Raw genomic sequence first — 15,226 nt, 5'->3', positions numbered from 1 at the left:
TTCATTGTTAAGACTACATAACTGTTTCTTACCATTCTTCTTTCTTTTGTCATTTCTATTGTCTTCCTCAAGTCTTCCAGGTCTTGTGACGCCTGACCGTACTCAAGTCCACGCTGGCATTAAATAGAGATTTGTGAATACTTCTATATTCTCAACTTTCTTTACCGACACTCGGACACTACTATTCTGTTAACATATATTTACCAACACTTGGACACTAATATTCTGTTAACCTATATTTACCAATACTAAGACACTACTATTCTCTTAACATATATTTACCAATACTTGGACACTACTAGTCTGTTAACCTATATTTACCAATACTTGGACACTACTATTCTGTTAACTTATTTTCGCAACTCGATGAACATTGTAATTCTTTTACCTTAATTTATCACTATTCGGACACTAATATTCTGTTAACCTATAATTACCAATACTTGGATACTATTATTCTGTTAAACTATAATTACCAATACTTGGATACTATTATTCTGTTAGCCTATAATTACCAATACTTGGATACTATTATTCTGTTAACCTATAATTAACAATACTTGGATACTAATATCCTGTTAACTTATATTTACTTACGCTTGGACACTATTAATCTGTTAACCTATATTTACCAATACATGGACACTACCATTCTGTTAACTCATTTTCACAAATCGATGGACACTGTAATTCTCTTGCCTTAATTTATTACTATCCATACACTAATATTCTGTTAACCTATCTTTATTCTATGTACATGTGGATTGGGGGTTCAAGGTACTCACACTACAATATATACCAGTTAATATTTGTACAGTTGCCTTTTTGGTAGCCCACATGTAGATCTACAGTAACTTATGACCTTTAACTTTGTTTGCAGCAATACTTACTTGAGATTTCCGAATTTTTGAAGAGTGTTCTTGGATGCTGAGAACATCTGTGTCTGCTGAAGACATCGGAGTTGATTTTTTCGAGCTTTTTCCTCTGAAAAACGAGTATAAGAGGACAAGATTGTGTTTGTTTGTTTGTTTTGAATTTTCGCGCAAAGATACACAAGGGCTATCTGCGCTAGCCGTCCCTAATTTTGCATTGTAAGATTAGAAGAAAGACAGTCATCACCACCCAACGCCAGCTCTTGGGCTACTCTTTTACCAACGAATAATGGGGTTGACCGTCACATTATAACGCCCTCACGGCTGAAAGGGTCAGCATGTTTGGTGTGACGAGGATTCGAACCCACGATCCTCAGATAATGAGTCGAGTGCCCTAACCACCTGGCCATGCGGAGCCCAAGAATGAAGTAAAGTTGTTTTATCAATAAATAAACGCACATATGATATCACTAAATAGCAAACAAATTTTCCAAGCATTCCATATTTTTTCTGTTTAATGAGAAATTATCGCTATTAAACTTTGTAAGAAAGAAAGGGATACACCTTACGTCAGTGTTTGTTCGCTTTCTGTTTAATATGCGTGCTAATTCTACTGCAGTATCCTCTGTTTCTAATTGTAATGTTTTAGAAGAAGTGGGACACAATTGTGATTACTCTGATTTGAACGTGCTAACTTTGCTGAAATAAATAAACATTATTTTCGGTTTTTTCTTTTATCAAAGTGGTTTAGTGGGAAGAAAAACAATAGAACGTGCAACGACACAGAATAACATAACGTCACTTCCTCTACGATTAGAAATAGTGTTCGCCTAAGTTTATGTTTAACAGTAATCATGTACTGTAGTATAATAACATATATAAAATTTCCAGGGGAGAGCGTAGTTCATCAGATCAAATAAGTCGAATTCTAATGTTTGCTGCTGTAAATTTTCTGTAATACACAGAATACATCTGTCAATACCTCTATATAACTTAGTGACTAAATATTTTGACTTATTTCCTACGGAAAAACTATACAATAATATAGTGTAGAACACTTTGTTCTGTAGTCAAAGGCTTTTCCATGACGTTAGTCTATAGAGGTTGCAGTCAAGTGTTGAACATGACTTGGTAACTGTGATATGAAACATTTAAAAATGAACTCGTTTTTTCAATTTCTTTCATAAGAATTTTATTTCCAAATCCCATCACAGTATTATGATAAATATCAATATATTTTTTCTTCCTAATGCTAACTCTTGACCTTATTAATAAACCTTGCCTAAGCCAACTGAAAGTAGCTTTTATTTTTTGTTTAATGTTATTTAACAAAGAAGTTGTAAGTATTATTAATTAAGGATAGGGTAAATAGCTAATCTTAATAACACAGTAACGAAAATAATACTTTTTTATGCTCTTGTTAGCTCATTTATGCCAAGTATAAATGTTCAAACAATATTTTTTTTATCAAACTTTGGGACAGTTTCATATCAATACAGAGTTTACAACGTATTTTTCTTCTGGTTCACATACAATATTCATTTGGGTAAAATAAACAAATCTATGTATCAACAGGAAGATATTCATGAAATAAGAATCTCTCATAAGACTAACTTAGCCAATGACATTTTACGTGAAGGTCCTACCTTTTAGTGAAGCTTTTGATCGAAAGTAATCGCTCTAATCTCATTCTTAGCTCCATCACGAAGAATAAGTTGTGTCACAATGTCCTTTACTGTTTGTGATACCTCTTACTTCTCGTCTTGTTTTACACGAGTGAACTAATTGTGGATGGCCTAAGCAATTCTAAGCTGCCTGAGCTATTCTACCAACTGCCCCGTCTTAATAAAGTTCATTGTGAGGTCACTTGTGTCAACACGCCAAGTCAAAGTACTTACTACTGCTGTGAAAGTTTATCGTCTGTGATTCATTAGATATATCTCCCCCCCCCCAAACACAAAAAACAACAATGATAATGACTATGATACTAACCGCTCTAGGGAAACTAGAGTATTGTTAAGATAATATATGAAGCTTAGCTAAATAACCGAAGACGTTTCAGGTCTGAAAACATAAAAAAACAAAAAAGTTGTGCGTGAACGTTGGTGAAAATCATGTCGATTTGATTTATCAAAATTTTCAAACCTGCTTTAGACATTTTCAGCATCAGAATGTTTTTTGTAAGGAGATTAAGTTTATCATCAAGAAGCTGTCGCTAATACAACTATCTCAAAATTAATGTGATAATTTAATCCTAGTTCTAGATTTTGCATCATAAAAAAAGAATAAAAATCAGCATGCCTAATGACAAAGAATATTGACTTTGTAAAGTTATTACCGGTCAGATATTGTTATTAACCCTAGAATGACTGACAGGGAAATAGAGAGCCAAATAACATTACTAATTCTAGAAGTATTGATACCTATATACCTCATTAATTTTTTTTCAAAATTATGTATGTGCCAAAGAAATTGTACATTCCTGAATGTTGTTTTTTCAGGGTCTTTAATGGTATATGAGTTATATATGTTAACAAGGTGTAAACAAAAACAACACGAATGTTTTAATTAATTATTCTGATATAATATTGCTCATCGTGATACAATATGTACACATTACTTATGGTATACAAATAGATAATCTGAGGATCAGTACTTCAGTAAGATTTTACTCACCAGCTATAGGCCCGGCATGGCCAGGTGGGTTAAGGCATTCTACCCGTAATCTGAGGGTCGCTGGTTCGAATCCCAGTCGTAACAAACATGCTCGCCCTTTCAGCGTTATAATGTACAACCAATCCCACTATTCGTTTGGCAAAGAGTAGCTTAAGAGTTGGCGGTGGGTGGTGATGTCTAGCTGCCTTCCCTCTAGTCTTACACTGCAAAATTAGGAACGGTTAGCGCAGATAGCCTTCATGTAGCTTTGCGCGAAGTTACAAACAAAACACCACCTATAACACCCCGGGTTTAGAACTAGTGTTAACATTTTAATTTATGCAACTTCCTTCTATCATAATAAAATACCAACGTCCTTAACATGTTGTTGTTGTTTTTTAAAACAAACCACTGTAATGTTCCACAGAACACGGGTGAGTGAACTGAGAACATAACAGATAAAAATGGATTAGGTACAAGTAGCGGACATTGAGTAAATAAACTAAGAAATATAGTACAGTAGCTCAATATTACACAATTCTATTGAAAACTCGAAATGGGGAAATTTTGAAACTTAAAAAAAACAACGTAAATGAACAGGCAGTTATTAAGAATTAAAAACAATATAGCATGTCATACCTGAATGTTAAAACAGTTGTTTGTTTTTTGAATTTCGCACAAAACTACTCGAGGGCTATCTGTGCTAGCCGTCCCTAATTTAGCAGTGTAAGACTAGAGGAAAGGCAGCTGGTCATCACCACCCACCGCCAACTCTTGGGCTACTCTTTTACCAACGAATAGTGGGATTGACCGTCACATTATAACGCTCCCATGGCTGAAAGGGCGAGCATGTTTGGCGCGACGGGGATGCGAAGCCGCGACCCTCAGATTACGAGTCGCACGCCTTAACACGCTTGGCCATGCCGGGCCAAAATGTTAAAACAAACAGAATAGATAGTTTGAAATAATAAGGGCATTTAAACAGTCAGTAATTAAATACTGAAAAACAAGTGAAACAAAACAGAGCTACAACCGAAGAAAACTCGTTATTCCTTGCTCAGTATTGTTTACTGTTTCAGTACAATTATTGTTGAATATTTAAGTAGAGTTATTGTTTAATGTACAAACTCAGTTGTAATCTCTTTAAGTACAATTACTATTAATTCTATAAGTACAGTTATTGTTGACTTTATAAATACAGTTATTACTACCTATAGGCTCAGTTGCATCATGTTGTACATATGAGAGAATAAAACGCCTCTGTAATAGTTTGTTTTGATTTAATTTGTTTGGAATTTCGCACAAAGCTACTCGAAGGCTATCTGTGCTAGCCGTCCCTAATTTAGCAGTGTAAGACTAGAGGGAAGGCAGCTAGTCATCACCATCCACCGCCAACTCTTGGGCTACTCTTTTACCAACATATTGTGGGATTGATCGTCACATTATAACGCTCACACGGCTGAACGAGCGAGCATGTTTTGGTGTGACGGGGATTCGAACCTAAAATTACGAGTAAAGTGTCTTAACCACCTAGCCACACTGAGCCCTCTGTAATAGTACTAAAAGTGATATTTCTTGCCGAAATATTTGGATATTTTCAGTAAAGAGTATTGATTACCACAAAGCTTGTATCATGTAATAACACCTTAATCAGTTAAGTGTTATGTAGAAGTAAGACCTCAGTGGGTTAAATGCCATATGTTAATATTTCGGTAAGTAATCACATAGTAATTCATTGGTGGGATACGCGCCATACAGTAATACCTCTGGAGTTCAGTATTGTGTTGTAATACGTTAAGAAGTTATATATGTATATATCATCAATGTGAAGTCTCTATAAATGTTGTTTGCAATAGCAAGAAAAGTTTAAAAATTGACATACAAATATGCTCACCAGCTGAGTAAACATGTGTATCCTATGCGATTAAACAAACAGTGTTTAACAAATATATCTATATATATATATGTACACCAACGCTTTATTAAGAGCTTACTTTTCGTACTTATAAGGAGTTTCTATCTGGTTGGCTTCTCTATGAAGATCGTTATGCTGTCTCATAATCTCTGCGTTGAGTTTAATCTTGTGCTCTTGACTCGTGTTGTTCACGCTGTCATTTATCCGACTGTGTTCAATCCTCTGTTTGGGTTCAGTTTCGGTTTTGAAAGACGGCTCCCACTTCCTGTTGTTTGGATCAACCTCCTGTTCTGTGCTTCCACAAACGTCATGTCTCATGTCTACATGTTCTCTAGTTAAATTGTCTCCTTCCTCATCGACTTCTTTCCATAATAAATGCTTCTCAGAAATATCACAGTTTTTCTGAATAATAGCTGCTCCGTGATCCACGGTGGCGCCTTCTGGTGGATTAATGTTTGGATTTAGTGCATATTCTTCAACGTCTTCTTCCTGTGGAATAGCTACCGGTACGATATCCCTACTTGAAGTAATGTTAGACGTGTAACAACATTCTATACTGTTGGATTCAATAACAGAATAATCATTCAGTGTTGTCCCTGATTCTCCTTTGTCCCTCTTTACACTAATAATTTCATATTGAACTTCTTCATCTTCCGTACAGCTTGATCTATATTTTCTTACGTCACTTTCTATCGAACTTCCACTTTCTTCGTGTTCTACTCTTCTTAAAGACCAGCTGTTCTCCTCATCTTCACTCCTTTCAGAAGAAGGATTTTTTGTGCACATCGAATCTTCTGGTGTTTTGGTATTATCTTCGATATCCTGACAAACTACAGTTTTCACTTTAATATGGTCATTTTTGGATTCGCCGCCATATTCTTTTTCAAAACTTTCGCATTTAGAAATTTTGAATATTTGATGTTTATTCGTTGAGGAATTTGAATGATCAACTTCCCTTGTTTCAATAGAAACCAAAATTCTGTTTTCATCCACTGCTTCTTTAGCAACACCATATAATTTTTGTTCCTGCTCTATTATATTATTGCTGTAACCACGAACTCCCACGTGACTAAAGTTGACGTCTTCTGGCTTAAACGACTCTTTTTTCCCTTCTGTAGATGTGGATAACACGAGAACGTTACAATCAAACTCTCCCCTGGATATGTTTGTATCTTTCTTTTCTGGTGCTGTATTTCCGTACAATTTTTTTTCAGGTTCAGAGCAGTTTGAAATCATCCAAGAATCATGAAGATTCCTTTCAAACCATTCTGGTTCATTTGATGTCTTTTCCAATATCGGACTTTCGCTGACTAAGATCTCGTTTAACGAAAACTCCTGGTTAGCAAATGTATTCTCAACGTACTCTCGACCACGGGAATCTACCTTGTGAATCAGCTTCCCAGACTGGTCGAAGTCCTCGTGAATATCTGAAATCTCGTTACCTCGTGGCCAGCCACACGGTTTCTTATCAGCATCCTCGTTATCAAAGCTATGTGTTGTGACATATTGAGAATGAGGTGTTTGTCTATTGTTTTCAGTATCTCTAATCCGATTATTTTCTTGTGTATCATTATCAACCTTGGTATTTTTTTCAGGCTCGTTATTATCCATTTCATTTTGACTTAAAAGACTTGTCAAAAATACTTGTCTGCTCTGTCGTTGACTCTTTTTGGTTTTATTTATTTCGTCAGTCTGGTCAACTAGCGGCATCTGGTGAAAAGATGAAAAGTTAGAACACATTTCTAGACAATTGATTTTACCTTTGTTAACGAGCGTTTCTTCCTTTGGCGAAGGAAGACAGTTTCCCAGGTTATGTTTACTGGAAGCTTCAGAACCGTCTGCAGAGTGAATTTTTTTCTCTTTCTGGTGTAGACTTGCGTCCGCACGTACGCAGTGCCCTTCCGTTAGTTGAGGTAGATGATTTACATAGTCTGTAAGATTCAGGGCTGAATCCCCATAACTGTTCCAGTCAGACGCGTCGTGAAACCTCTCACTGTCAGGAAAGTGTACAGCTACATTACTATTCTGTATATTTTCATTATTTCCGACAGTTGACTCCATTTCCTTATAAGGCTTCTCTGGTGACCTCAGAATACAAAGAATTTCGTCTTCTTCGCTTTCGACAGTTGCGGTGTTATCGCACAGATGACCTCGTTCTAATATTATTTCAATATCAGAATCAAGAGATCCATGAAATCTTTGGAATTTCGATGCAAAATCTAATTTATAATCATAAAAAGAATGCATCCGATCAATAGAGGGGCAGGAGGAACTGAGAGAAGATGAACTGTTTTTTGCTTCGTTTGAGTCCAAAGCTCCGCGGTGGACTACCTGTGTTATGCTTACTGCGGGAATCAAATCTCGATTTTTAGCGTTATAAGTTCTTAAGCTTACCGCTGAGCTACCGAATGGCGAAGACTCATTGACCTGGTAATTAACATTCTCTAAGTTGTCCTTACCCTCAATTCCCTTAACATTTAATACACGATCTAAATTGTCTTTGTGTGTTCTTGTGTAATCCAAACTTTTGCATCGTGTATCTTTTACAAACCCAGAGATACATAAGTTACTGCCCTCAGGGGTACAGTAGACGGATTTATTACCCACCATTAATTCATCACTCGTGGTGGTTAGGAAAGAACAAAGGGAGGATGAGCGTCGCAGTTTGTTAGGATTGGTCATTTCGTTCTCTAGATTGTCCACATCTTCATTTCTTAGCCCTTCACTAGTTATGTGAATCACTGGCAGGTTCGGACGTTCATCAAAATCTCTATTGAAATCATCTCTGTAAGTTGTTCTGGTACTTGGTAAATCGGTGTTTTCACAAGTTATCTGATAAGGTCTAAAAGTTTCTACCTTAACTGCGGATGTGGCACTTTCCACTAGGCTTACTCCACCAGCGGCAGGTGTGGTACTTTCAATAAGTCCTTGTTGGAGTCGATTACCAGATAGAAAGATTCGTGGGGAAATTTGATACTTTAGCCAGTTGTTAGTTTCATCATCTACATCAAGAGCAGAAATTTGCAAGGACAAATTCTTGGTAGAATTTTCTGTTACATCATCTTGTTCGTCATAATCACTGTCCGTGGAAAGGTACGAGTTTTTCCTGGAAGAAACTTCTGGAACGACGTTCTGCGGAGGGGAGGTCCGTCCAGAAGAGATTGATCGAAGGCTGGATTGCCTGGATAAAGATTCATTCCCTTCTTGTAATGGATCAAGTAAATCAACTCGTTGGTACTGACGGTGAAATGGATTGATGTTATCTGGTCTAGAGATTTCTATGTTGTTTTCAGAAGATAATTTGTCATGGTTACCACCGAGGTTTTGATGGATTTGAGATTCACTATGTAGACTTAGAACCGTTGCCGTTCGCAACAAAGGAAACTTTCGTTTAGGTTTTGTTTGCTTTGGCTTTAACACACTTGAGGAATTAACTTCGGTAACTTCAGTCTTGGGCATTTGACTGTCATCAATGCTATTTCTTCTTTTGGACAACAGCTTTGTTCTCACAGAATCTCGCGAGAGCTCAAGTGACTTCAGTATCCTGTAATCCATTTGGCGCAAATTTTCTGAGTGTAATCTTTGAAGCCTATACTGGATGGACGATGAAAAGCGGTTTGGAACATCAGGATTGACTTTTCCTGTTATTCCCAGGTTCTCTAAGATATCTTCGGCGGTGCTTGTAGCACCGATATCCAAAACGAGACTGGAATTCAAACTGGTATCCATGGATGATTCACTTTCGATGCTTGTCGTTCTGTAAACACGAAACGCCTGACGAAGCGAAGTGAGTCGACGTTCGGTTTCGTTACCTATCCCTTCTCTTTTCAGTCGATTTTCGTGAAATTCTATAATTTGAGAAAATAATGATTTTTCTTCCTTCCAGTGAGATGGTGACTGTTCATCCATTTTTCTAAAAACAACAACAAATATATATATATATGTTGGTGAAGGGGCATTAAATTAATCGCAAACTATTGTAATTACAGCATTCGTTTACAAAAAGTAATCCATAAATTGTACTGACACTTTTCCTACGTCAGTAATTTTAACGTGCAACATAAAAACTGCTTCTCTGTTAGTCCCCTTTAATATATCTCCTACTCTATCAGTTATATCCTCAACCTGTACCTCTGGGTAGCATAATGTGATTCTTTTCTCCCTATTTACCCCACAGACTCCACATTCCTTGTCAAGGAATCACCTGTAGCTGTAACGTCCTTATCATCCATATCTTTATTTAGCCCTTTTGTTTTCCTTCCTTCCAATAGTTTCTTACCTGCAAAAGGCAAGGGATGCAATTTGTTGTTCAACAGAACAGGCACATTGTAACTAAATTCACTACTTCTTACTCTAGTATTACTCTCTCTAACTTCATGAAACTCATTGTTATCTGATGTATCCCTTAGATGTAAAAGCTTAAACTTATTGTTATCTGAAGTATCCCTTACATGTAAAATCATAAACTCATTGTTATCTGATGTATCCCTTACATGTAAAATCATGAACTCATTGTTATCTGATGTATCCCTTACATGTAAAATCATAAACTCATTGTTATCTGATGTATCCCTTACATGTAAAATCATAAACTCATTGTTATCTGATGTATCCCTTACATGTAAAATCATAAACTCATTGTTATCTGATGTATCCCTTACATGTAAAATCATAAACTCATTGTTATCTGATGTATCCCTTACATGTAAAATCATAAACTCATTGTTATCTGATGTATCCCTTACATGTAAAATCATAAACTCATTGTTATCTGATGTATCCCTTACATGTAAAATCATAAACTCATTGTTATCTGATGTATCCCTTACATGTAAAATCATAAACTCATTGTTATCTGATGTATCCCTTACATGTAAAATCATAAACTCATTGTTATCTGATGTATCCCTTACATGTAAAATCATAAACTCATTGTTATCTGATGTATCCCTTACATGTAAAATCATAAACTCATTGTTATCTGATGTATCCCTTACATGTAAAATCATAAACTCATTGTTATCTGATGTATCCCTTACATGTAAAATCATAAACTCTTCCTAAAATCTTGCTGCCATTTCTTACAGTCTGTGCTTCTCTTTATCTACTGCCTCTATTTTAATTACGATAGCCTCCAACCTACAAACTCTACATAAAAAATTACACATTTTCATTACTAGGTTTCTTAAAAGTAGTGCCAGTCTCGAGTTCTCAAATAAAACCCATTCATTACACCCATTACACTTAACACTCTGTGAACACTTAACTCCTATTTATAACTCTAGCCTGAAAATTACCTCCAACCAACAAACTCTACATAAAAATTGTACATCTTCATTACTAGCTTCAAGAATAATAACAACTGCGTTTTAAATTCACATTTGATTAAACGATAAGGCAATATCAGGTTTACGTAAAACTTTATGCTTTTGGCAGCTGTTCACTACTGCTTTAAGATGGCATCTAATCACAGCTGTGAAGTGAGCTAAAACTAAGTTTAAATAAACTGTAACTTCTTCGTGATTGAATTAATAAAAGCAGCTAATTAATAGTTGATCACATTAAGTAGTAGTAACTCGAAAATTTTGAAATGATGTGGTGATGTCTTGCAAAAACAGGTTAATTTGAAGTAATTGCTATATCCTCATTTGCCACGGTGACTCATCGATAAGTTTTAGGGTTTATAATTAAATCTGACTATTATCAGAGTTTGCTTGCTTTTACTACCATCTGATGTCAATTTAGAGAACTAAAGGCTAATTAGGCTGACAACCGATTCTACGAAACAACAAATACTAGTGGTTTATTTTTTGTTATCATGTTGCTATACGTTTTTGATGGTTAAAAAAATATTATACTAAAATGGTGGATAAATAAATATATTGATTTTAAATATTTTCAAGTATTAAATTATGCGGATTTGTCAAAAAATATTATTATCGCTGTTTTAATTTCGCGGAAAGCTAGACGAGAGCTGTCTGCATTAGCCATCTCTAATTTAGCAGTATAAGACTAGAAGAAAGACAGCTAGTTTTCACCATTTCTCTTTTACCAACGAATAGTGGAACTGACCGTTACAATGTTACGCCCCCACAGCTGAAAGAGACGGGGATTTGACTTCGCGACCAGTCGAGCGCTCTAACTACCTGGCAATGCCAGGCCTTTATCGCTGTTTAAGTGCTCGGTAACAAATACATTGCTTGCGTTATAACTTAAATTGCGTCTTGTTTACATTACCTTCAAACAGTGCGTTTTTATCATATTTGTGTATATAAGTACATTTGGCAAAATTTATTTAGTTTTTCTTATCCGAAAATTGATCAAAATATAAAACTAAGTTTTTCAGTAATTTTATGATTATCTTCTGATAGCTTAATCAGAAAATCGTCCGAAATCTCTTACTAATGTATGTGTATCAGCTGCAAAAGGACAAGACCTTTAATAAACAGTTCTATAGGTTAGCATTCACAGACTATAACTGCTAGGACCCGTGGTTCGTGACACATTGCTACAAAACACTCCTTTTATCTTTTTAGGGGGTTTGAGCGCTTTATAAGAGTGAGGCTCAAATCACACTGTTCATGCATGCAACAGTAACCTAAACTTAGTGGTGGATTCTGTAGATGAGTAGCTTTCCCTCTAGTTTATCAATTTCAAATTATGGATGGCTAGGTGCAGGTAACTTTGTGTTTAGACAACAAACAAACAGAGCTTCCCTTGTGACTCACAAGTAAGCCTGAAGACTAACACTCTAGCTGTAAGAGTTGAATTCCCTCTTAGCTAGCCCATTCTTTATCTGCGCACTAAAAGAAACAAATTTATTGCAAAGATAAATACACATATAAAACAGTTTAGTAAAAGCTTTGAACAAAAGTGTTTTAAAAGCTCTGGAGTACTGTTATGGAAAGTTACGCTTAGCCTGTTGTATACTAAATAAAGATACCTCTTCAAAATTTTACACGTATTTTTATGTATATATATGTAATGTTTTGTTGTTTTAAACCGTTATAATTTTGATAAGTAATAGAAGGAATTCCATTATTTATTATCTGCAGTGCATCAATGAAGACTTTAATACACATTATCACACGGTATCTAGATATTGTGGTACATGTTGTTGTTTGGAATTACGCACAAAGGGCTAGTTGTGCTCAGCCCATCATGGATATCGAAATCCGGTTTTTAGCGTTGTAAGCACCGCAAACATGCCGTCATGCCAATAGGAGGCACATGGAGAAGAACTGATCCAACTCCCCAGCCAAAAACTTGGATGAAACGTCAATCAGTGTCAAACTTCACAATCAAATCTTGGATAAAGAATTATTGTTGAACTCCCCAACAAAAGTACCTTACTACACATACCATTAGTCGCCACTTTCGTTCATTGTTGGCTTCATGTAGTAAACACTTGTTTGGCTCCCAAACTTGAACCATTAATTCAGATGCTTATCTATTTAAACTTTTTTTTTTTTTTCTGGGGAAGTGTGTCCACATCAGTTCTTCTACTAAATATCATCAATATTGGTTTAGAAAGTTCCTCACTTGAACTAGCAACGTCAAGAAGACAGACAACTTTGTCTTTTTTATATAAATTTTAATTACTTTAAGGAGTCTTCGTTCTTTGGTCTATTTTTATGTAACGAAAATCCATTTGCTAAACCTAATTGTAAAAACGAATGAAGGAAGAGTTAAAACGTTACCGAGGAAGTGGATGAGTTTGAGTAAGATGTGAAACATTGGGGACATCTCTAGTTCTTCATAGGTCGGGTGTTTCAAGGAAGTGGATGAGTTTGAGTAAGATGTGAAACATTGGGGACATCTCTAGTTCTTCATAGGTCGGGTGTTTCAAGGAAGTGGATGAGTTTGAGTGAGACGTGAAACATTGGGGACATCTCTAGTTCTTCATAGGTGTTTCACTCTCAGATTAATGTCTTGTTTTTATATCAGTCACTAACGGTCGGATTATTTTATGCTGTTGAATGTTTTACACTTGGGAAAAATTGGGATGAAATCCCTCTTTTTATGTGGAGGAATCCTGGGAGATCCAAGCAGCCATAATTAGCAGGATTAATCACAGAGCTGATGTTGTTTTGCACCTGACTCCATTGTTATTAATAGCCAACAAAGTATTGGACTAACAAGCAATTACAAACAGCAAGCAAAAAAGAACTTTTAATGTAACCTTTAAAAGGTTAAACCTACTTACATAAAAACACTCCAGTACTTTGGGTTGGAGTAGCTATCAGTATTTTCTAATTTAAATCTACAGCACAGATAGACCGCTATGTAGCCTTATGCTTAACAACACAACTAACAGTTATGAGCTACTTACTTGTTTCTGGACTAAGATGGTCAGCAGCCGTTCTAGGTCACAGAAGTTGACCTCTCTCAAAACTGGATATTATTTTACGTTCCTGTAACGTACGGCTATTCTTTATAAAAAAATTAATTATTCAAAAACGATTTTCAATTAAAGCGACCTCTGACGAAATCACTTATGCTATCGACCTTGTTCCGTTCGTCGTTGCAAGTTAGTATGTATCTTAACTAAGGTTTTTGTGAACATTAAGATAGAGTTTAAATTCATATAATGTGATCGCAAATCTTCCAGTCCAAATGCATCTAGCTAAAAAAAAACTGTCAAATGGTGATAACATTGCAAACTCGTGTAACATAACATTATACTGCACTACTAGCAGATGAATTTCGACATTCCGGTCTAGGTGGTACGTGTCTGCTGGTTCATCCATTTTAATGAATCGTAAGCCTATTATGTAGTTTACAACGTACATCTTTTGAGAGGTTTCGTCAATTTCAGTGCTTGGACTGAGTACGTGTACTAATTATGGCTTATTACGAAAGTAAAGCCAGTTTCTAAACAATATACTTACTTCTTCTGTTGCATCAACCGATTTTTGTTACTAATTAGCTCAATATATATGGATTTGTTCGAATAATAAGGTCAGACACAGGTTATATGTTCAGCTGTTAAGGCAAATTTTTTACCATTGTTTTTTGGCGCCGGCCTATATTTTATCAGAGAATATATGCAAAAATAAATATAGCTTTTGATAATTATTTAATGCACAGCTAACCATATCACTGATATGTAACTGTATATACATGTACAACTGAATAACAACCACTATTTCAACGTTTCGTATTAGGTGACAACACACAGACTTAAGGAGTAACCACATAGACGGCGCGTGCTGCCGATTAGTGCGAGCACTGTCTATCAGTTCTAAATTATGGAAGGCTTTACGTGAACCCTTAAAGGTCACTGACTTTGCCATTATTCCCAGATATTACGTAAGGTTAGTGTTGAAAATACCGATATAAATACCAGTTAACAGATCATTGCCCTCTAGCGTAAGGTAAACATAATAGAATAAAATTTTTGAATGACTCGCTAATACTTCCTTACCACTAGAAACATTACAGGTATAAAGTAATTATGGAAAAATAAAAATATTCTAATAATTCGATAAAGAGTGATTATAAACGTGTGTCTTTCAATTGTAAGTATGGAAAGTAACAGTTTGTTCTTCTTCATAATATGACCAGATGGTTAAGGCACTCGACTTGTAATCTTAGGGTCGGGGGGTTCGAATCCCGATTTCACCAAAAGTGCTCGCCCTTTCAGCCGTCGTGACATTATAATGTTTTGGTCAATCCCACTATTCTTTGGTAAAAGAATAGCCCAAGAGTTGGCGGTGGGTGGTGATGACTAGCTGCCTTATCTCTAGTCTTACACTGCTAAATTATGGACGGCTAGCGCAGA

General features: G+C 35.8%; 1 protein-coding gene across 1 annotated transcript in view; it reads right to left on the bottom strand.

Annotated features, from left to right (window-relative positions):
- Positions 1 to 14,183, bottom strand: part of LOC143257659 (uncharacterized) — a 42,817-nt gene extending 28,634 nt beyond the window's left edge. The window contains exons 1-4 of the mRNA XM_076516701.1: positions 13,775 to 14,183; positions 5,522 to 9,355; positions 891 to 984; positions 33 to 113 (exon numbers count right to left, since the gene is read on the bottom strand). Coding sequence (XP_076372816.1) covers positions 33 to 113; positions 891 to 984; positions 5,522 to 9,351 — 4,005 coding nt within the window. The 5' untranslated portion in view covers positions 9,352 to 9,355; positions 13,775 to 14,183. The remainder of the gene's footprint in view (positions 1 to 32; positions 114 to 890; positions 985 to 5,521; positions 9,356 to 13,774) is intronic.
- Between the last annotated feature and the right edge of the window lie 1,043 nt (positions 14,184 to 15,226).

This window comes from Tachypleus tridentatus, chromosome 7 (genome assembly GCF_004210375.1).
Source record: "Tachypleus tridentatus isolate NWPU-2018 chromosome 7, ASM421037v1, whole genome shotgun sequence".
In the NCBI taxonomy this organism is placed as follows: Eukaryota; Metazoa; Arthropoda; class Merostomata; order Xiphosura; family Limulidae; genus Tachypleus; species Tachypleus tridentatus.
The sequence above is the reverse complement of the archived record's forward strand: the minus strand, read 5'-3'. Positions and strand labels throughout refer to the sequence as shown.